The sequence below is a fragment of the Gossypium hirsutum genome, chromosome D04, assembly GCF_007990345.1.
Source record: "Gossypium hirsutum isolate 1008001.06 chromosome D04, Gossypium_hirsutum_v2.1, whole genome shotgun sequence".
Lineage (NCBI taxonomy): Eukaryota > Viridiplantae > Streptophyta > Magnoliopsida > Malvales > Malvaceae > Gossypium > Gossypium hirsutum.
The window spans coordinates 40896730-40920521 of record NC_053440.1 but is presented as its reverse complement, the minus strand read 5'-3'; the positions used below and the strand labels follow the sequence as shown (position 1 = coordinate 40920521).

Below are 23792 nucleotides of genomic sequence, written 5' to 3'. Positions count from 1 at the left end.
TTTGATTGCTAAGTCCTTTGATATTTATGCTCTTTATAATTTTAGTTTTCTTTCCCATTTTTATCGCCTATTGATTTAGTCCCTTTAATTAAAAAAAATTATTTAATTAACACTCAATTCACTTTTAAAGTAACTGATCTCCAAAAATATAATAATAATATTTTTGAACCCAATTCGCACAGGCGGGGTCCCGAAAGTATATTTCCCGACACCCCTGACTTACGGAATATTACATTCGACAACTAGATCGGGAGTGGTGTTAGTCAAATCATTTTTCCTTCAAAATTGAGTTTTTAAGTTTTTAAAATTATTATATAATTTAACTTATTTTATGTAATATTTTTTAAACATTTCATTTCTACCTACACCACTATCCATATCTTTAATTAATTAATTTATCATGAGTTATTAAATTTAAGTAACTAATTTATTTGTTTATGATGCTCTAAATTTATAGTAAAATATTTAATTAGGAAACTTAATAGTTTATTAAATTGATATATTTAATTTCACTCATTGAAGATTATTTTCATTTAATAAAATATGATTAATTAATTTTTTCATGTGAAAATTAAACATTTTATTGAAATAATATTTTAATTAAGATCATATTCATTTAATAAATTATAATTAATAGGCTTGCTTATATGAAATTTTGAGAGTTGTGTCACCCGAATACTTGTTAAAATATAAATACAGTGGCAAAACAAGGGGATATGTTAGGGGTTAAGGCCAAAAGACCAGTGCTAAAAGACATGTAAAAGTCTTGGGTTAAAACTAGGTACTGAAATTGGTTCAAGTGTTGGTAATGGTAGGATGATGCAAGCACAAAACTTGAGCTCCATGAGGCCAAAAGGCCAAAGTAATGAAGATGGATATGTGAGGCACTTCTGTCCCATATGAAAGTTGAAACCCCACAGACCTGAAAAAGTGGCGATAAGAAGACAACAAACAGGGTAGGTCATATGTGACAAATAATTTGGGCACGGTCGGTGCACGCCAGCTGGTCCTGAATCTTCACGTGCCCCTTGCAGGCGTTATTATCCTCATCATTGAGAGGCAAAGAATCTCTATGGACTTCACTTGTACTCAGCCACTCCACCACCATTCTTTTACTCTCTTACCTCAATCATTTTGGTATAGGTTTAAGGGACTTGATCAATCTCATCGTGTAGGGCAGGGTGAATTCTAAAATATTTTTTCAGGTATCATTTGTATATTTTTAGAATAATAAAATGTACTTTTTATTTTTATTTTTATAATTTATAAAATATTTAACCATTTTTTATTATTTTTAAGGATGAAAGTATAATTTTATCACTGTTAATTTAAAATTTTATAAATTATAAAAATATTAAAAAAGAAAGTTTCTACTTTAAGGAGAGTTGAGTCCGTGCCGCCTAACTCTGTCCTTGTGCAAGAATTAAGAATTTAACTTTTATTTTTGCTAGAATAATTATTATTAATGTTTATACCAACTTTTTAATTTAATACATTATTTTTATTTTATATAATTATATCCATATAAAAATTTAATTTCAACTCAAATTTCAAAAAGTAGTAATATTGTTACTCATGTAAAATCATTTTAAGTTTGCTTATTATATGCATAAACAACTATACTTATACAACATAAAAATGATTGGATTTGTTTTTTTATATATGTATTTATATGATTGCATTTTTCACATTAAAAGTTTGACCTTCTACCTTTAAAAAGGGGTTGAATTTGGCCATCAACCTTTTAAGAAGAACTAAAACGATTTTTTAAAAAAAATATTGATTAAAACAGTAAATTTTTAAACATAGTAACCCACGTGACAATCTTTTTTTTTATGAACTTTTTAATAATTTATTTAAACTTTTTGAATATTTTTATAAAATTTAAAATATTTGTTAACGTGACATATAAATCAAATAATATCATGTTAACATAAAGTACACATGGAATTGTCATACCAACATTGTTAAAAATTAACATTTGAATAAATATTTGATTTTTATTAAAAGATTAATGGTCAAATTTATGATTATGTGTATAGAGTTACTAAATTTATTTAAAATCAATAAAGAGTTAGGGTTAGAATTAGATATATTATTATGTTTTTTTTCGGGTTTTTTACAAAAATAATACAAAAAATTAAAATAATACCAAGATAGTATCACATTTTTATTATGTACCAAAATGGTACAAACAATAAAAAAATTAAAAAAATAGTTTTAAAAAAAAGGGGACGAAGTGACAGGACCCTGGTGGAGGGTCTGCCATAGGCGGCACCACCTTGACCATTATGGTATTTAGCGGCGCTTTTACCACAAACGCCGCTAAAGATCGTGACCTTTAGCGGCGCTTCTAATACAAACGCCGCTATAAAAGTTACTTTTAGCGGCACTTATTTACAAACGCCGCTAAAAACATGACTTTTAAAAATAATTAATTAATATTTATTTCTATGGTAAATATTATATTATGTTTTATTTTTGAAATTTAAACTTTAAACTATATACTTTTAAGGATAAAAATATTAATTAAATTAAATTTTCTATTAAAATTTTAACTTTAAAGCTAAATATAAAAATTAATGAATTTAAATTTAGAATTAAAATACTATGTTTAAATAAATGAGCAATCTACCTCGCAGCTCATCTGGTCTATATTAACTCGGCCAAATATAAAAGAAGATAAAAAACACGTAATAATTAACAATCATGGTTAAAGAAGCTAGTACACAAGGTAGCTACAAAACCCTGTTTCAATAACACCAAATTCAAGTTCTGACTGAGATAAACGACCATGGAATGCAACATTAAATAACACTCCACTTGAAGAAGTGCTAAGCCTTGGCTTTTCCAGCTTGAAGAGATTGAATCCTCCACTACACCTTCAATATCTAAAGGATGCAAAACCAAATGATCAGATAAACCCCAACAGCATAAAAGTTCAAGAACTCGAGCCCGAACAGCATACCCTGCGTCCTACAGCCTGATCCATTTTCCATGAAAAATATTAGATTCATTGACAATAGAAAAGCCATTTACTAAACTAAACATCATCCCAAATCCCAATATTAGCTTTAATGTGAAATAATCAGATCTCAAGATCAGTCAACAATGATGAGATTCAACTATAAAACATTAAGAAAAAGTACCTTCTTTCTAATTCAGCAATGTTGTCAACCCGAGTTTGATTGTATTGAACAAGCTCAGAGAACAAAAACGCAAAGGCACTCAAGCTAACCTGAAATGGAAGCACAACATTCAACAGTTCAAATATTGACTCCAAATTGATTTAAAACAAATCCCAATAAAAGCTACTTAATCTTCAATGTTCAATAAATTTGAATTCTAATATAGCACCTGGATATCCCTTTAAAGATATTGAAACGTCTTCCATCTCTGCAAAAGGTTCTTCTTTGTCTCCAACCTCGCCTAAGTCCAATGCCCTACCAACTATTGCATAGTCTAAGAATGCAAAATCTTTATAATTTTCAACCACCTGAAAGCAAGTGATGAAAATTTATTCACATACACTGCTGCATCACAACTTCACAAGCTTGTCTAAGTTCATAGGCATCAGAGGTGCATTAAAAATAATACGAATTATTGTATATATGTAATATGCTATGGTCATAATAATCCTCTTGCAACAAAATAAGGTCTGAAAAGGGCAGAGACACATTATACCTTCATATTTTATGATATATTAGACAGTAGAATTCAAAATTCACAAGCTAATTGCTATAAATCCTGTTATACCTCCACCCATTGGAGACAAATTTATGGCTAGTATTTCCTTCAACATTTGGTCCATCATCCTTCAAAAGAAAATCATTACTCTATATGTGATAAAGGCCCTCTGTGCCAGCACAAAGGCGAATCTTAGGACCTTTTGAAAATTTAATTACATTTATCTGATTGCTAGCTGACGAAATAAAGTGGATCCAAAAGAAAACAACAAGGAGCCATTGCACTCATCCAAATTGTGGGAGAAAGAATTCGGGTCTTTTTCTTAAAAAAATTTTTGATCACATAAAATATTTTAAAAAATTTCAATAGTATTATATTAGTTTCTAAGTAATACAAACCTCTACTTCTTCAATAGCATCCTCTCCCATGCCCCATGAGATACCATCAGAAAGAGATGCTTCTGCTCTTGCTCGTCTAAGTGAAGCTTCCCGGTCTAACATCTCTTCTCGAATCTCAGCTTCTCTTATGACTTTCAAGTCTTTTTCCTAGAACACAAAAGCATGAAACAAATTACAACAATCAAACACAAAAAGACAATTGTATATATGCCAATTTTAATGACTGAAACAATAAAACAATGCTGCATTTCTTTCTAGTTCTTCCAATAAAAGAATACAATAGAACTAAATGTTAAAGCAGAAGTGAAGATCCTGATCCAGAACACAACCCAATAAAGTATTCTCTCACAACAATCCTTCGAAAGATGTCAAGTAATACAAGTATACTAACTGAAAAAGATACAACTAGATTCTAAATTGTTAATTTGCTGGACTACTTCTTTCAACACTTAGTTTGTATTTTATTTTATTTTATTTTCAAATTTAAAAAGAAGAATTGTTCCACACAAAAATGTGGCAAGAAATTCATCAATGTACAGGAAGTTTAGAGGTTTAAGAAAATTTAGCAAGCCATCCTAGCCACTGTGCTGTGGTATTCAGAGAATATGAAATAAAAAATTAGATGGAAATTTTAATAAAGAAAATATCTGCAAGCAAAGAAAATAATTTAAGTGTAAAAAAAATTCAAGGAAATCAATTTAAAGAAAACCCCATACTTGTTCTTTGCATAGAAAAAGATTAACTTTTGAACTAATAGTTAAAGTTAAGAGATTCCATTAACTTTGGAAACAGAGAATCAAAGAAATAGGTTAGCATAAATCATGAATAAAGAGATTTTAAAGTGAAAACAAGGAACAAAATGATCAAATACTGAAAAAATATAGTAGATCTAAGACTCAAAAGCAAGCAAAAAGTTAAAACCAAGTAAACACAATAAAACAATGAGAAAATTGAAGAAAAAAAGTTTTTTTTTTATGTATACCTGTTTGAAGCGGAGATCAAAAGCTTAGAAATTTGATTTGCAAAGGAATCAAAAAATCAAATCAAGTAAGGCCAAAAGGCAATGAAGATATTTTTCTTTTCGTCTCCCGCGTTTCAAACATAAGAAGCTTTAGTTGTAAAAAAGGTGCAAGAACAGAGTGTATTATTACAAATAATCATAAGGGTACTAAATGATACTTAATTTTTGTACACGACATCTTAAGCCAAAAAGGATTTGACTTAGGGACCAAAAGTCAAAATAAATACAACAATGAAGAAACTGCGGAGAGAAGGATAGAAAGAGAGCTCGTTACTCACATAACCAAGCACTGTTGAGGTAACCAAGAACATAAATCCTGTAAGTGTTATCTTAAGAAACAAAAGCATACCAATTTAGTAATCAAATAAATCAGGTGTAGTAGTAAACATGCATATACATGTATAAGCATGTCTGAGTTTGTATGTTAATAGAAAATCACAATTTAGAAGTAGTAAGCATTACATACCATGTTTGGTCTGGAAAAAAGAACAACCAGCTGAGTAGCAAACACATATAGAAACATAAATATGTTAGTGCCGGCAAATATCATTGAAAAACAGGCAGATACTTAAAGCTCAAATGAAGCATGATATAGCGTTTAAAACTTATACTTTCACACAAGGGCGTAACTAAGGGGAAAGGCAGGGGCCTTAGCCCCCCTTGATTAAATGGACTAATAGCAACTTTAGTCCCATCCAATTATAAAATATTCAATTTAAACCCTAATCAAATATAATGTTTACTTTCAACCCCCCAAACTTTTAAAATTTTATTTTGACCCCCCAAAACCAAATTTCTAGCTTCGCCTCTGCTTCCACATTGATAATTCCATTCCCTTCTTCTAAGTTCAGCTCTATGTCAAATATCACAATCCACTAGCAACACTCAAACATGTATAGATAGGAACCAGTGTTTCAAAACAAGTAAACAACACTAACAAAATGAAGCAGCAAATAAAAACTATGGTTATTCAAAGCATAAATAGAGATGACAAAATTACTTTCACACAAAGGGGGCCTTGGCTCCCCTTGATTAAATGGACTAATACCAAATTTAGTCCCCTCCAACTATAAAATATTCAATTTAAACCCTATTTAAATATAATATTACTTTCAACCCCCATTCCTCAAGGTTCAGCTCTCTATCAATATCATAATCAACTAGCAACTGTCAAAACAAGTGTATATAGGAACCAGAGCTTCAAAACAGATAAACAACACTAACAAAATGAAAACTATGATTATTTAAAGCACTAAAATAATAATAAAAATCCAAAGAACTTACGGCATCCAAAGAGGGAAGAAGTTAACAAAACGACTCCAAAAGGGTTGCAATACATATTTAGCAAGGTAAGAGTGATCCACACCACTGTATTTGTATCTTTTCAAAGCTTGTACACCATGTGATCCTATATAACCCATTTTTTGCTAAGAACTGCAATAATCCAAACTAATGGGTATTGATAAAAATGATTCAAATGAAAAAAAAATCAAGGAATTTAAAGAAATTCCCATGCTTGTTTTTTGCATAGAAAAAGATTAACTTTTGAACTAATAGTTGAAGTTAAGAGATTCCATTAACTTTGGAAACAGAGAATCAAAGAAATAGGTTAGCATAAATCATGAATAAAGGGATTTTAAAGTGAAAACAATGAACAAAATGATCAAACACTGAAAAAATATAGCAGATCTAAGACTCAAAAGCAAGCAAAAAGTTAAAACCCAGTAAACACAATAAAACAATGAGAAAACTGAAGAAAAAAAAAAAATTTCATGTATACCTGTTTGAAGCAGAGATCAAAAGCCTAGAAATTTGATTTGCAAGGGAATCAAAAAATCAGATCAAGGCCAAAAGGCAACGAAGATATTTTTCTTTTCGTCTCCCGCATTTCAATCATAAGAAGCTCAGTTGTAAAAAAGGTGCAAGAACAGAGTGTATTATTACAAATAATCATAAGGGTACTAAATGATACTTAATTTTTGTACCAAATTAAATATTAGTTAATTCACGGCGGAGAAGGGAGTGAGAGGCTGTGCAGTGGCCTTTGGGGTTTCATCAGCCATGGGAGTGCAGAGTGTTTGTTGGAGAGTGGCAACTGAGAAAATATTGTCGGCCATGGGAAATTAAGGATTTCAAGGGGGAACTTTTGGGGTAAAATGGTGCCATTTTTTAAAGTTAAATGATTTTCGTGGCGTTTTTATAAAAACGCCGTTATTGCTTGTCTTTTGCGGCGTTTTACATAAAAACGCCATAAAAAATCATTTCATTTTGAACAAAAATTATTTTATTTAAACTAATATTTAAATATATTTATTAATTCTATTTAAACTAATATTTAAATATATTTTAATTAAACTTATTTATTAATTCTATTTAAATATATCAAATGGTTTAGATTAAATTTTTTTTAAATATAAAAGCATTAATTAATTGTATAAAATTTTATCATTTAACAAATCTCAAGTAAATCTCAAACATATAAAGTCTATCTATTATATATCTCTTAAATAATTTAAACTATACTCATAATTTCAATATATATAAGAACATATTTAAAATATAAACTAAAAAAATAATTAATCTAAACCCAAAACCCTAACTCGACCCCTAAATCCCTAAACCTTAAATCCCTAACTCTTAACCCCTAACGTCTAACCCCTAACCCCTAACCTCTAAACCTTAAATCCCAACCCTTAAACCATAATCTATAATCCATAATCCCTAACTCCATACTCTCTAAACCTTAAAATATGAACTCTTAAACTGGCCTTAAATCTTAAATTAATCATATACCCTAAACTAAAAACCCTAAATAAATTTATTATTATCTCTTTTACATAAGAACATATTTAAAATATAAATTAAAAAAATAATTAATCTAAACCCAAAACCCTAACCCAACCCCTGAATCCCTAAATCCTAAATCCCTAACTCTTAATCCCTAACGTCTAACCTCTAAACTCCTAACCCCTAAACCTTAAATCCCAACCCTTAAACCATAATCCCTAATCCATAATTCCTAAATCCATACTCCCTAAACCTTAAAATAGTAACTCCTAAACCAGCCTTAAATCTTAAATAAATCATATACCCTAAACCAAAAACCCTAAACTATAGTGATAATTAATTCAATATTTTAAAATTAATACTATCTCTTTTACGATTATATAAGAAATTTTTTAATATATAAATTAAAAAACAATCAGTAATCATGTACCCAAAAAACTTTAAAATTGTTTTAAATAATAGTATTTTAATTTTTTCATGTGTTTTATTTCAAATTATTTCTACGTGTCATTTTTTTCTGAAGATTTTAAATATTCAATTAGAAATAAATTTAATTTTATTTAATTAATATAAATAAACCAATTAAGATAATATGTTTTTAGAGGCGCTTTTTCAAAAACGCCGCTAAAGCCCCGAGCATTAGCGGCGCTTTTTTAAAAACGTCGCTAAAGTCCCAAAAAGTCAGAAAACAACGCCGTTGGGCTTAGGTTTTTTGCGGCGTTTTTTGGAAAAACACCGGTAATGCTCATTTTTAGCGGCGATTTTCAAAAAAAGCCGCTAATGCTCTATTTTTACCGGCGTTTTTTGTCCAAACGTGGCTAAAAGTACCGCTAAAAGCCTGTTTTGGTGTAGTGAGAAGAAGAAGAAGGAGGAGGAGGAGGAGGAGGAGGAGGAGGAGGAGAAGGAGAGGGCGGTGCTGGAAAAAGAAAAGAAAATGAGAGAAAGAGAATAGAGAAATGAGAAAGAAAGAGAAGGAAAAAAATAGAAAAAATAAGGTATTTTAAAAAAAATAATGGATTATCTTGTTATTATGTTTTTTTGTATTTTTTTTGTTTTTGTTGTTAGTTTAGTTATTATTGTTAGTTATTAGGATTAATAAAAACCCTAATTATTATTTTAGTTAGTATTATTATTGTTAGTTTTTAGGGTTTAGTTATTAATAATTATTGTTACTTAGTATTATTGTTAGTAAAAAAGTAATATTATTATTATGGTTAGTTATCAGGATTAGTAAAAACCCTAATTATTATTTTAGTTAGTATGATTGTTAGTTTTTACACTATATCATTGTTAGTTATTATTTTTAGTAAAACCCTAATTATTATTGTTAGTTAGTATTATTTTTAGTAAAAAAACTATTATTATTATTATTATTATTATTGTTGTTGTTATTATTGTGTTAGTTATTAGGATTAGTGGTTAAATGTTGTTCATGTACAAAATGATAACTGAAATAGTATGAGCTTATGAATGAAAAAAAATTGCATATTGAAACATTAAATTTTTTTATTTAAGTAATTTATTTACTGTTCAATTTTTTTTTTTGAATTTTTTTATTTTTTAACAGATTGAATATTAAAGATGGATGATAAGTTTTTCGTATGCATTTATTTCGAAGGAATCATCTTGACAACAACTGTTGGATGTATATTTGAATATTGACAACAAATAGCAATGAGATTTAATAGAAATGTCTTGTTGGAAGATATGAAGGGAAGGATTAATGCAAAAATTATTAGACATTGTGAGAGAAGGATATAAAAAATTTTATACAAGTTTCCAGTTTCGACAGATCCGATCAAATTCACCGAAATGGAACTTGTAGACGACGAAGACATGAAGACAATGATCGCTCTTTACTGTGGGAATGGGAGTGACAAAAATGCACCGATTCACTTATTTGCTGAGTTAGCTGGTATGGAGCAAAATGAAGATGTCAATGTATATAGTGAAGAACATGGAGCTCAAGAACCGTGCATAGTGGCTCCAATAGCGTACGTTGATAGTGAATCGACTATAGGTGGGATCGGTATCGATCTCAATATTACACCCAATATTGATGTGGTTGGTGATGATGGATACGATGGTAGCTGTCGAAACCATTTTTTTATTTGAAAATAGGGATCGACTTTTTTTTTAAAATGGAGTCGCCACCGATCTTTATTGGAGGTGTGATCGGCTCACCTTGAAAATGATTTTGATCTGCGAAATTTTAAGAAAATAAGTTCGGGAGTCGATTACGTACGAGGAAGGGTTAGCACCCTCGTAATGCCCAAAATTGGTACCGAATTGATTGTTTAATGTCTTAGTGTCGAAATTTGAAAAGATTTTTTAAATACGATCCCACGAAATAAAACCTAAACAATTGAATCGGATGATAAAACAAACCATTTCAAAGAAAATAACCTCCACACTCAGTGAGTTAGAGTGCAACCGTTCAATTTTCGAAGTTAGATTTTTTAATTTTAAAAATTCATATGTTTTGAGAAGGATATTTGGTTATTTAGGCCAATCACGAAATTAGAATCCAATAAGTTAGGGTTCAATTTCTTGAGATTTCTAAACACCAAATATGGCTTTTATTTTAAAATCGAGATAACAAAATGTCATATCCAGTAAGTTAGGATCCAACATCTTGAAATCTCAAAAGTTTTATTTTGAAATTATATGGTTTTAACAAAATAAGTACTTGGCCATCTAAATTCATCGAAAAGAATTGAAACCCAGTAAGTTAGGGCATAATCCAATCGAGAACGATGAACACCAAACCTTTCTTTTGAAAATTGTGAAATAAAATGATTGTAGTGCTTTAATAAAATACAATTTTTTTTACAAATGAAACATGATTGAGTAGCAATACATAATGTAAAAGATACAATTCGTAATCAAAATACATATTGAGGAATAATAAACAAATGATGAATTCAAACAAAAATGGCTACCACAATTTTTATCATATTATGCAAATATCAATCCTAATTGTCAAATATTAAATGAATTAAATACAGCAACATTTATTAATAACAACCTTTTTAAGTTGAAATATTTACACATGAACTCAAAATAAACTTGAAACTAAAGAATAACAATATGGAATAATAATATGTAAAATAAATTTGAAACAAGTAATACATTTATTAATTTACCTTAAATAACACATAAAAAATAACCATGTAAAAGTCTTAATACATATATAATAAAAAATAATCACCTAGATAGGTTTTGAAAGAAGTAAATTATATATAAATAAAATTGACTTAAAATACATATATAGATATAAAAATACTTGAAATTTATAAACATAATAATATCAAACATCAAAAATATAGATATAAAAATACTTGAAATTTATAAACATAATAATATCAAACATTAAAACAATAATATATATTTTCTAAAGAAGAACAATTTAATAACACATATAATGGCATTTAAAAATATTATATTAAAGAATTTAAGTTATAACACAAAATAAATCATTAAAATATGTACAAAGTATGTCAAATTCTTATAAAATATCTATATATATTAAAAGATGATGAAACATATAATAATATAGAATTTAAAAATAAAAGTAAAAATTTTAAAACAATGTATGATAAATTCGAAACATGTTAATAATAATTTGAAATAATAATATATCACATTTTAAAATTATACTAATGATAAGTTTAAAGAGCATGTCAAACTAAATATTAAAATATGTTATGAATAAAGATATTAAAATAAGTACTAAATTCGATTTAAAACTATACTATTAAAAATCAAGTTAAAGTTAAGACATGATTTAAAATATAAAGAAGGAATAATAATAATAATAATAATAATAATAATAATAATAGGATTAAAAAATGATTTTGGAATTCAAAAAAATAAAAATAAAACATTACAAATAGAAATAAAAAGGAAAAATAAAGATAAACTAAATTGGTAATCGACTTGAAAATTGAGGGACTAAAATTGTAATTAACCGCAAAATCTGAACATTCAAAACCACCTGTAGAAAATTGTGTTGTTTATCAGAGGATTAAAATGAAAACTAAATCAAATGTACAGCACAAATTAAGAAAATTGAAGAAAATCAAATTTCAATTATGCCAAACACAAAGGGACCGATTGTGCAAAAAGACCAACGAACGAAAGTGCGCGGATCCTGCCCTCGGGTCGGGTCACCGCGCAGGTCACAGGCCTTTAAACGGCGCCGTTTCTTTCGTTATATATAAATAAAACTAAACCCTAAAATTAGCAGCCAATTTGATTTTTTTTAAAAAGAAACCTAAAAAAACTAATAATATCTACCCCCCAGCGCCGCTTTAGCATCGGAGCCCCCAACCGCCTGGTTCCGATCGGAACCAACGAGGGATTCGACGGCAGACTTAACCAGGTAGGAGTTCTGACTCCCTCTCTTTCTTTTTTTTTTATTCTATATATATGTTTCTATGTATATGGTTAATAGCAAAACATAAAAAGAAAGAAAAGTAATCGGAAAAGAAAATAGAACTGAATCGAAAAAAGGAAAAAAGAAAACCTTTTCTTTTGTATTGATTTCGTTTTTTGATACAGTATGAGTGGGTCTCCCCCTTTTGAACCTATTTGCAATTGGTTTATATACCGAAAGAAAAATATTAAATAAAAAAAATCTGTCCTTTGCTATTTTCTTTTCTTCCTTATTTTGTTTCTTTGTGTGCTGCGTTGTCCTTGTTTCATTTGCAGGTACAGTCGTACGGAGGCGCGTGGTGTGGTGTGTGACAGTGGCGCGCATGCGAGGGCAGAGGCTGATTGCGGCTTGATGGCTTGCTGGAGCGGCGGCTGATATCTCAGAAACCCTAGGGTTTCTGTTTGTTTCGGTTTTGGGCTAGGGGTATTCGGGCTAGGGTTGTATTTGGGTTTGATTTTGGGCTAGTAATTTGGGTTTAGGTTTGGGCTGTGTTGATTTGGTCTGTATGATTTTGGGCTTGTAACTATGGACTGATGTTATTTGTAAATGGACTTTTAATATTTTTTTGCTTTTATGTTGGTTTTATTTATTTTTTAGTGGGCCCGGGTCAAAATTGGGCATTACAGTAGCGATCATTGTGATCAAGAGGTCGATAGTGACAGTGATCCCAATGTGGACGATGTACCTGATGATATTGACGATGAATATGTGAATAACAATGGAAACATTAACGCGTCTTCGGTCAGGAACTAGATGCGACGTATTGTGATACACAATAATCATAGGCCACACATGTCACTCATAGACCCTGACGCAGCGCGTGTAGCTGAGTTTCCGGAGTACTCTGAAATAGTTTCTGCTCACCGGCTGGCCGTAAATTTCGATCATGAGGAGTTATTCGTAGGCCAGAGATTCGAAAGTAAAGAAGAGTGCGTATTTGATATTAAATGGTAGCATGAACATATCAGTGGGTTATAAAGTCGCAGTGTCTAAACCGACAGTATATATTGGGGAGTGTCTAAACCGACAGTATATATTGGAGAGTGTTGGAAGGCAGCGGAAGGCTGCAATTAGCGGGTACGAGCTGCATTCATTCAAAATTCGCAGATGTGGGAGATACGAGAATTTGTTGGGCCTTATACATGCACATCAACACGTATGACAGAAGATCATCGAAAACTTGATTCCAAAACTATCTGTACGTGTATCATGCCAATGGTGAAGGACATGCCAACCATTAAAGTTTCGGTACTGATTGCCGAAATGCAAGCACAATTCCAGTATCAAGCATCATATCGAAAGGCGTGGATAGCTAAATAGATGGCAATGGAGCAATTGTATGGGGATTATGATTCGTCGTATAACGAGCTACAAGGATGGATAGCTACTATGTGGGAGTACGTACCGGAGACTATGATTGAGTTACAAACAAGACTTTATCACGGCCCAGACGACCAATTACAGCCGGGGAAAAGAATTTTCCATCAAATGTTCTGGACGTTTGATCTATGTGTGCGAGTATTTCCCTACTGCAAGCTGTTTGTGCAGGTGGATGGGCCTACTGCAAGCTGTTTGTGCAGGTGGATGGGACTTGGCTATATAGAAAATATACACAGATCCTACTTCTTACGATTGTTCAAGACGGCAATAGAAACGTGCTCCCGATAGCATTTGCCATCGTAGATAATGAGAACTTGGAATCTTGGGAATTCTTGCTTACCAACCTGTGGAGGTATGTTATTAGCAACGATAATATTTGCATAATCTCCGATAGAGTGAAAGGTTTAATTGTAGCAATTAGGCGTTCCGGTGTGCCATGGAGATCCGTTTACTGCATCCATCACATTGCAGCTAACTTCCATCTAGATTATAAGAATGCAGACTGGAAGAGACAAGTAGTGGCAATGGGTAAATGATAACCTTATCTTTTCAATATAAGTTGTAATGTTTTATGTTATCGAGTTACTGAAACTTATCTTTTCCTAATACGTATACAGCGTACGAGTTAGAGCCACATATTTTCTGCCAAAGAATGATTCGACTTGAGAGTGACATGGATGGTCAAACGAACACATCTTTCTGACAATGGTTGAGTACAATGGAGCCGTGGCAAGGGGCTCAAAGTTTTGACGAGGGCTTTCGTTATGGTCAAATCACCACAAACTTAGTGGAGGGGGTCAACGCTGTGTTCTTGAAAACATGACATCTTCCTATTGCATCTATCTTCTCGGCTACATTCTACAGGTTGGCTACCTTGATGCCAAGAATAGGTCAGCAACAAGTCGACTAGATGGAGGCGGGACACGTGTTTGTCGAAGATGTCAGGGATGCAATGGTTGCAAACCGTCGGATGGCGAAATCAATGAATGTAGAAATATATTCACGACATCTAAAAACGTTTCAAGTTACTTAGACCATCGGTCGTCGACCCGGTATACCACTTAGGTCCTATGGAGTTGATCTCCGAAATAGACAGTGCTAATGTAGAAGATTCGAAACACTTCATTATCCATGTGCGCATGTCGTAACAATTTTTCAGTGATGTGTACACGCTCGAGCGCACATTGCGTGTCTGGGAAAATGAGTTCCCTGTCCTAGCTGACCTGTCTACGTGGGAGGTACCTCCGATGACTTTCGAGTTTGTCCCAAACAGTCATTATCCATGTGCGCATGTCGTGACAGCGTGTGCTAAAGTGAACCTTAATGTTGAACAATTTGTCAATGATGTGTACACGCTCAAGCGCACATTGCGTGTTTGGGAAAATGAGTTCTCTGTCCTACCTGACTTGTCTACGTGGGAGGTGCCTTCGACAACTTTCGAGCTTGTCCCAGACAAAGGGCTACGCAGGAATCCAAGAGACCGTCCGCAATCATCCACAATTATCCAGAATCCATAATGAAATGGACATTAGGGAGAAATTCGACGGTAAGCGTTGTGGATTATGCAGGTTAGTTGGTCATAATCGGAATAAATGCCCGCAGCGAAACTATCATGTTGGACAATCGTCACGATCGGGTCGGAATTGAGCTTATGCTGTAAAGTTGTTATGTGTAATATTGTAATGTTGTAATGTTGTTGTAACACCCCTTAACTTATAGTTGTTATGTGTAATGTTGTAATGCAAAAAATTATAATTATTTATATGGTTTCCAAATTAAGTTATAAAAAGTATAATTGATTTGAAATAATTAAAATTATATTCAAAATGGAGCCATTTAACCTTAAATTCAGCTTTAATATAATGCAAAAAGGGAAGAAAAGTTTCGTACTAAGCATACCTAAAATTAGAATAATTAAAAATTTATGCAAAAAGTACAAACTTTGTAATATACAAAAAAGTGCATGAAACCTCTAAAATTAATGGTTTGATGGTGTGGTCCTAGGGGTATACCTCTGCGGAGGTCGATGTTCATGTTGTGGGTGATCGCGACGACCAACATCCTCATTAGGCGCAGGTGAGGGTGTGCTAAACATGAAAGAAAAATCATGTGGCTCGAATGGTATCAATGAACTTGAACCGGAAGGAGTGCCATGATGCTGTGGATACGGGCCGGGAATGCTATACTGTGGTGGGTACGATCCAAAGATATCAAACTCGTAATGGTATTCGCCCCCTGACAAGCTTGGGAAATCGTCATTGCCCGCCAAATCTGGATGATAAAAATGTGAATCCCCATGTGAATGTGATTGCTCGAGATTTAGCTCGGGCTCCGGCTCGGCCTCCGGTACGAGATCAAGCTCCGGATTAGGATCTGCCATTGGCTCCGCCTCCATATCAGTCACTGGCTCTTATGCCCCAGGTCGATGCATGTGTAGGGGGACTATGGTTGACTGCCCTCCAAGTAGATATGGCTTTCCCAAACTAGAGTACCATTGTATGTACTCTACTGATGGTTGCAAATCGGAAGCCATAACCATTTGAGGTATTCGAGCTATCCGATTATTCCATAGCGCAATAAATCTCCGGTGCTTAACCCCCCAATTCAACTGCGGTTTCCCTCTCTTGTTGATGCCGTGAACCACCCCCACCTCGCATGGCGGATCCGGGATATATTGGACGCAACCAAACTGTCATAGCACTCGATCCCCATGGTACCACTTGACTACATTGAAATTTATAATTGGTGCGTTAGTGCACCACATATGAGAATGAATGTAGGCAGACGAGGGTATAATAGTTGCAATTTTCGGTCTACGATGTGACATCCATATAAACTACATGATTAATAACATGGTTATAATTTAACACGGTGTGAGTAAGATATAGAAAGTAACATGTCATGAATATTAGAATAGCTTACCCCTTCCCCGGCATGCTATTCGATCATCAGACGGTATATCAGGATAGTGTACGACCTCCTGATACCCAGATAAATACTCCATCTATAAAAAAAAATATAGTATGGTTGGTGATATCAGTCAATATAGTATCGTGACAATTAATGACAAGTTATATTTTATCACCTGTTAACTAGTGGATATACATATGGTTGGTGACTAACTGATGCCAAGAATGGCATCCGATAAAGTGCCCAGGATTGCAACAATGTAAGGCATCCGCCTATGTCTATGACAACAGGCTTTGTCGTTCGACAAAGCTCCCGATACAACACTGCCAGAACTGTGGAGCCCCAGCTATACGAGCGAACATTACTCAAATCAGCAAATAGAGGTAAGTACATGATATGAACCTTGTTGTTGTTTGAATCGGGCATCAGTACTCCCCCTATAATATGCATGATGTACGCTCGAGCAACGTACATCAACTCTCCTTCAGTGGCATTAGCTGATAAGTGTCCAAATTTGTTTTTTAGCCATGTAAATTTCGAGCCTGAAAAATTTGACTCATCATCGTCCGGCGAGTCTCTTAGTAGGCTATAACATAGTGCAACTGGCTCAACAAATGCACTTACTCCCGTTACGAGACTCCTGTCAATTGGGAGCCCAAGCTGCAGTGAAACATCCTCTAAGGTCACTATGCACTCCCCACAAGGAAAATGAAAAGTGTGGGTCTCAGGGCGCCACCGCTCCACTAGTGCAGATATTAAATCGTATCGCAAGTCGAACGTCCGAATCAATGCTACTGACCCGAATCCAGCTTGCTCCAAGTAGGGCATCAATTGTTCATCCGGAGGATATCCTATACCATTCACCCGGCCCCTTAATACGCGGTACGAGCCCTGATAGTGTTAAATTACAAAAAATAAATATTAGGATAACATGATTTATTTCTATATATTACGTATATCATTTTTTAATATAACCCGTGATTAACAAATAATAATATATTACCATATTATTAGCCGCATTAGATATGTGAGGATCGTCGTTAATCAATCGAGTCATTGCGATGCCTGTAACTTCAAAACAAATTTAGTAAAAAACCTTTATTTTAGCCTTTTGTTCGTATTTTTTTCTGAATTTCATTACTTTCAAAAAAATACTATTTTCGTATTTTATTATTTTATATTATTTTAGTACATAATGTTTGAAATGTATTAATTTAGTGTATTTTTTATATAAATTTAGTAAAAAACCCTTATTTTGGCCATTTGTTCGGATTTTTCTTATTTTCAGATTTTATTACTTACAAAAAATATATTATTTTCGTATTTTATTATTTTATATTATTTTGGTACATAATGTTTGAAATGTATTAATTTAGTGTGTTTTTTTTATATAAATTTAGTAAGAAACCCTTATTTTGGCCCTTTGTTCGTATTTTTCTCTTTTTGTCGAATTTTATTACTTTCAAAAAATATATTATTTTCGTATTTTATTATTTTATATTATTTTAGTACATTACGTTTCAAATATATTAATTTAGTGTATTTTTTATATAAATTTAGTAAAAAACCCTTATTTTGTCCCTTTGTTCGTATTTTTCTTTTTCCCGAATTTTATTACTTTCAAATAATATACTATTTTTCGTATTTTATTATTTTATATTATTTTAGTACATTATGTTTCAAATGTAGTAATTTAGTGTGTTTTTTTATATAAATTTAGTAAAAAACCCTTATTTTGGCCCTTTGTCCGTATTTTTCTTTTTTTTTTTCAGATTTTATTACTTTCAAAAAATACTATTTTCGTATTTTATTATTTTATATTATTTTAGTACATAATGTTTAAAATTTATTAATTTAGTGTGTTTTTTATATAAATTTAGTAAAAACCCTTATTTTGGCCATTTGTTCCTATTTTTCTTTTTTTTTGGATTTTATTACTTTCAAAAAATATACTATTTTCGTATTTTATTATTTTATATTATTTTAGTACATAATGTTTGAAATGTATTAATTTAGTGTGTTTTTTTATATAAATTTAGTAAAAAACCCTTATTTTGGTCATTTGTTCATATTTTTTTTGGATTTTACTACTTTCAAAAAATATACTATTTTCGTATTTTATTATTTTATATTATTTTAGTACATTATGTTTGAAATGTATTAATTTAGTGTGTTTTTTTATATAAATTTAGTAAAAAACTCTTATTTTGGCCATTTGTTCGTATCTTTTTTTTTTCAGATTTTATTACTTTCAAAAAATATACTATTTTTGTATTTTATTATTTTATATTATTTTAGTACATTATGTTTGAAATGTATTAATTTAGTGTTTTTTTATATAAATTTAGTAAAAAACTCTTATTTTGGCCATTTGTTCGTATCTTTCTTTTTTTCGGATTTTATTACTTTCAAAAAATATACTATTTTCGTATTTTATTATTTTATATTATTTTAGTACATTATATTTGAAATGAATTAATTTAGTGTGTTTTTTTATATAAATTTAGTAAAAAACCCTTATTTTGGCCCTTTGTTCGTATTTTTTTTCCGGATTTTATTACTTTCAATAAATATACTATTTTTGTTTTTTATTTTTTTCTTATTTTATTTTTTTCATAAACATATTTTTTCAGTATTTTTATTTTTAATGCTATTTTTATAAAAAAAACTCATTACAACATGCTAAATAAATTTCATAAAAAATATATCTAATCAACATAAAACATACTTAACAAACAAATAAAATAAAATAATAAAACATATAATGTACATAACATGGATTTTTTACACAAATAATACAAAAAAATTAAAATAATACCAAAAAAATTATCTTTCTTTCTTTATTTTTCTTTCTTTTTCCTTCCCTCCCTCTTCTTCTTCTCCTTCTCTTTCTCTTTTCCTACGCCACCTTCTCCTTCTTTTTCTTTTTTCTTTTTCTTTCTTTTTCTTTTTTCTGCTTTCCTTTTCTTTCTTCTCCTTCAGCTGAAGTGTGAATTAGGGACCATTTGGTGCCGCCTCTGCCATAGGCACCTTTGGTGCCGCCTGTGGCAGACCCTCTACCAGGGTCCTGTCCCGTCGTCCCCTTTTTTTTAACTATTGTGTTTTTTTTACTGTTTGTACCATTTTGATACAAATGTGATACTATTTTGATATTATTTTATTTTTTGTATTATTTCTGTAAAAAAAACCCTTTTTTTTCATTATTTTAAATATTCTGTCTAAATGAAACATGCCACCTGTACAATCTTACTTAAGAAAAGTTAAAAGTGAATAGGAAATGCACATGATAGAAACAAGGAAGAGGTAAAGAGAAAAGTCACATTTACAGCCCTGATGCTGGTTTTGAATAATATAAGAAAAAAGACTTACAGTGAGTCACTCATATACTATTTTTTCAGGGCATGCAATTGTAAACAACATCTGCCATGCATGATGATCATGATAGAGGATGGGGAATGAAAAAAAAGTAAACAAGATCGACGGGCCACAAATTAAACACAAAAAACAAGGAAAGAGATAGGAAACTCAAATGAGATCGGAGAAAATCCGGTTTCAAAGTGACAGACAAATCAATTAAACCCTGATTAGGCTTAATAATCGGTGGTTGGGAGCTGCTCGTGGGTGTTGCTGATGAAGATGAACTCGTAGATGAGACCAGCGAGCCCACCACCGATAAGGGGTCCGACCCAGTAGATCCAGTGGTTATCCCATGTCCAGCTAACCAAGGCTGGTCCAAATGAAACAGCTGGGTTCATTGAGGCTCCATCGAAGGCACCTCCTGCCAAAATGTTGGCCCCCACGATGAAACCAATTGCCAATGGTGCGATTGTTCCCAAGCTTCCCTTTTTGGGATCAACGGCTGTGGCGTACACTGTGTACACCAATCCGAAGGTCATCACGATTTCGAAAACCAATGCGTTAGACACGCCCACACCTGATGACAACCCAAAAGCGGGTACAGCCTGCGAAGCACCGTAACAAAACCCGCCAAATTAATAAATAAAATAAGACACTGTGCAATAACGGAAATAACTGATTTTGTAACGGAGTAGTTTGGAGGGAAATGGTGATGTTACCAGGTCGCCGGTAGCGAACTTAAGCAACAGGCAAGCGACGGTTGAGCCTAGGAGTTGGGCGATCCAGTAAAGAATGCCGCGCAAGAGAGTGATGTTCCCGCCAACAAAAGCACCGAAGGTGACGGCAGGGTTGACGTGGCCACCTGAGATGTTGGCGCCAACGGAGACAGCGACGAAAAGACCGAAGCCATGAGCTAGAGCGGCGGCTACGAGACCAGCCGGGGTGGTTGCTCCGTTGTCAGTCAACTTGTTAAAGGCCATTCCTGAGCCCGATCCAGCGAAAACGAAGATCAAGGTTGAGATGAACTCAGCCAAAGCAGCCTTGAGAGCATCGGGGTGAGTAGCCTCTTCGGGCCGGCCAACCGCTATGTTTCTGATCGGCATATTTACCTTGGGAGCTGGAGATTGGAAATGGGAATGTTGAGTGAGTACTGGTCTAGTCTGGTCTCCACATCTCGGCTCTACCTCTTACTTATATTTGAAAGCTTTGGTCCATGGTGACCGGGATTCATCCGTTACCGGTGGAAGAATCTGGGGACGGGTGTACTATCTTGGCTGGATATTGGTGGACAGGCTGTGATATCATTATTTATGTAATTTTGGGAAACGGGATGAACCGGTCATCCCCGTTAAGACAGCGAAGAGGGAGTGATGTGAGGTGGATGAATGATTGCCACGTGTTCATGTAGGATAAGATCCATGTAATGTGCGGCGTTTAGCCGATATTTTGTTTGCTTTCTCGGCTCCCTCTCGAAAGATGGAAACATTTTTAAAAATAGAAGGATAATTCATGAACTCATCGGAGAGACTGCCATGAAACAATATGATTTGGACACGTAGACTAAGGGACCACTGAGTGTCCGATCCGACGGCTGAGAGATGTTGGGTGTGCTGAAGAATAAAAATATATAGGAGGAAAAGAATGGGAAGAAGTCACGTTTTGTAGTCTGGATGGGAATCATTTTGGATGTATATTTTAAAGTTATGATGAAGATTTAACAAGATTGAGTCAAATTATGGTTTTACATCAAAACTATAGAGCTAATTACAAATGAATATTGCTCTCAAGAGAAGTTTTCCTCGAAATTTAATCAACATTTAATGGCAATAATTAAGTAGAGGCAAACTTAGCTGATTTAAACCAAGTGGTATTCATCAAAACTAACTTCAATCATTTACTCCCATACTACTTTTATGATAACCAAATTAACAACAACAAACTTCAGTATTGTCAACCTCTAATAACACGTACATTTACTCTCGCCTCATCATCAGTAAGTATGATTCTAGCAGTTGTGAACCTTTAACATAGTCCATTATTTATTTGAAATAAATTATCTTCAATCCTTTCAATTGCAAATGATAGCTAGACATGGTCCCATCCAAAAAGACACCCCCTTTATTCATAATTAATGCAAAATCACTTTATTACATTCTTCCTTTACTCCTTATACTTTTTGCAGATATTATGACTTTTATTTGCTTATTTTTAGTCTTTCTACTTCCCAAATTTCAGTCTCACCAAGCAGTAATTTTTGTTAATTTCATTAAGTACAATTCTACTATTTCTAAATTTTGGTGCGCCAATTATATTATAATATGTATAATGCCATGTCAGTGTATTATTTCCATATATTACTCACTTAGAATGATCCAATTGGAGAAAGTTGACTAAATCTATAACTGTATGCATAGTGTACATAGCTAGTAATTGAATTCAACCAAATAAATTTAATTTTTATTGTTTGAGTCAGGACTAAAATTTCAAAATTTGAAAAGTATATGGACTAAAATTGATCAAATAAATGTATAGAAACTAAATCTACAACTTTCGTAAAGTGTAGAGACTAATACCATAATTTATCCTTTTTTTAAATAATAAAAAAAACCCTAATTCAAATCAAGTTTTCTCAGAAAAAGGATCTTGAATTTGGTTATGCTCAGCATATTCCACATGACATTAGCTAATGATAATATTTTATATAATGCTAATTGTGAAATCATATGGTTGGTAAAACTTAAAAACTTGAATGGCAATTTTAGTGATTTAAGTAATGGAGAGGTCCCCTCAAGTAAGCCAACCAATGAGACAGCTAACCCACGGATTAAATTTTCCTTTTCTTGAGAGATTCTTGAATTGAATTTTTCATTAATTTCATAAAAAAGAAGTCTATACCCTAATTGTCTCTTTCGTAGATGGGCAACAAGAGCAGAATGGAATTGTTTATGATGAGTGGGATTAGAGTAGAAATTTTGCAATACCCAATACATGACGTAGAACACGATCAAATTAATAACTAGAATATATCTAAACTTATATAATAAAACCTAAGTAAAAACATATCCAAATTAAAAACCCACACTTTATTTATATAAAATAAAGCAAATTTAGTTGTTGGGTAGATGAAATTTATTTGGTGGAGTATATGATTTTCTAATTTAGTGCAAGAAAAGATGGATGGATAAGATAAATGGTAAAAATCCAAATTCAGAATGTATAAATAATAAAAAAGGATAGTTGATAAGGTAGGGGTAGTGAGCTTCCTTACCCTAAACAGAAAGCACATGAAATGTTTGAATAACTCCTCATCATATTATTAGGATTAAATTAAGCTTCTTTTTGGTACTTATTATGATTGTCAATTATGGAAGTTCAACGAACTCTCTTTCCTCATGTGTTCTTCTTATCCACCACCCATTTTTATTTAAATAGAAACAAGATTTTACAGCTTTTTGTCGGTAAATTTGAAATATTATATTTTACAATTGTAGAAAGCTAGAAACCTCTACGACTCTCTTATGGAATGGGCATTTATTTGGGGCATCATTACTTCTCATTCAATTTCTGTTATTTATTATAAAAGCTGAGATTGAAAAACCAAAAGTAGATAAATATTGAAATTTAGTTTTTTTTTTTTTTAAAAAAGGACCTGTTCTCAATATGAAAAAATTGATCCAACTGAGACATACTATACTAGTTTATTTTCTAGTAATTCTTTTTAAAAATGATATTGTTCACAAATATGAAAAATAGAAAGGAAAGAGGAGATTAGAGCATGTTAGAAACCAGGCTGGCAACGGTGATTGGTTGGGCA

General features: G+C 32.2%; 3 protein-coding genes across 11 annotated transcripts; all 3 read right to left on the bottom strand.

The window, feature by feature from the left end:
* Positions 1-2573: 2573 nt before the first annotated feature.
* On the bottom strand, positions 2574-7277 carry LOC107899489 (uncharacterized). Of its 9 annotated transcripts, none has more exons than XM_041091170.1 (8): positions 6887-7277; positions 6391-6540; positions 5573-5602; positions 5385-5435; positions 4086-4232; positions 3358-3496; positions 3150-3238; positions 2574-2983 (listed from the first exon to the last, which is right to left on the bottom strand). In XM_041091170.1, exons 3-7 carry the CDS (start codon positions 5573-5575, stop codon positions 3234-3236), a joined length of 345 nt encoding a protein of 114 aa, XP_040947104.1. In that variant the 5' UTR covers positions 5576-5602; positions 6391-6540; positions 6887-7277; the 3' UTR covers positions 2574-2983; positions 3150-3233. The 9 variants fall into 9 exon arrangements, with proteins under 9 accessions (XP_040947104.1, XP_040947099.1, XP_040947103.1 ...); XM_041091165.1 differs by having other exon boundaries at positions 2574-2891; positions 2969-2983; positions 5573-6540; positions 6887-7252; XM_041091169.1 differs by having other exon boundaries at positions 2574-2891; positions 6887-7248.
* A 9025-nt stretch (positions 7278-16302) lies between these two features.
* Positions 16303-17678, bottom strand: LOC107898233 (protein MAINTENANCE OF MERISTEMS-like). Its single transcript, XM_016823763.1, has 4 exons — positions 17625-17678; positions 16835-17512; positions 16634-16715; positions 16303-16400 (listed from the first exon to the last, which is right to left on the bottom strand). Exons 1-4 carry the CDS (start codon positions 17676-17678, stop codon positions 16303-16305), a joined length of 912 nt encoding a protein of 303 aa, XP_016679252.1.
* A 2247-nt stretch (positions 17679-19925) lies between these two features.
* LOC121216027 (aquaporin TIP1-1) lies at positions 19926-21716 on the bottom strand. The gene is made up of 2 exons (XM_041091161.1): positions 20698-21716; positions 19926-20583 (listed from the first exon to the last, which is right to left on the bottom strand). Exons 1-2 carry the CDS (start codon positions 21079-21081, stop codon positions 20212-20214), a joined length of 756 nt encoding a protein of 251 aa, XP_040947095.1. The 5' UTR covers positions 21082-21716; the 3' UTR covers positions 19926-20211.
* Positions 21717-23792: the final 2076 nt, after the last annotated feature.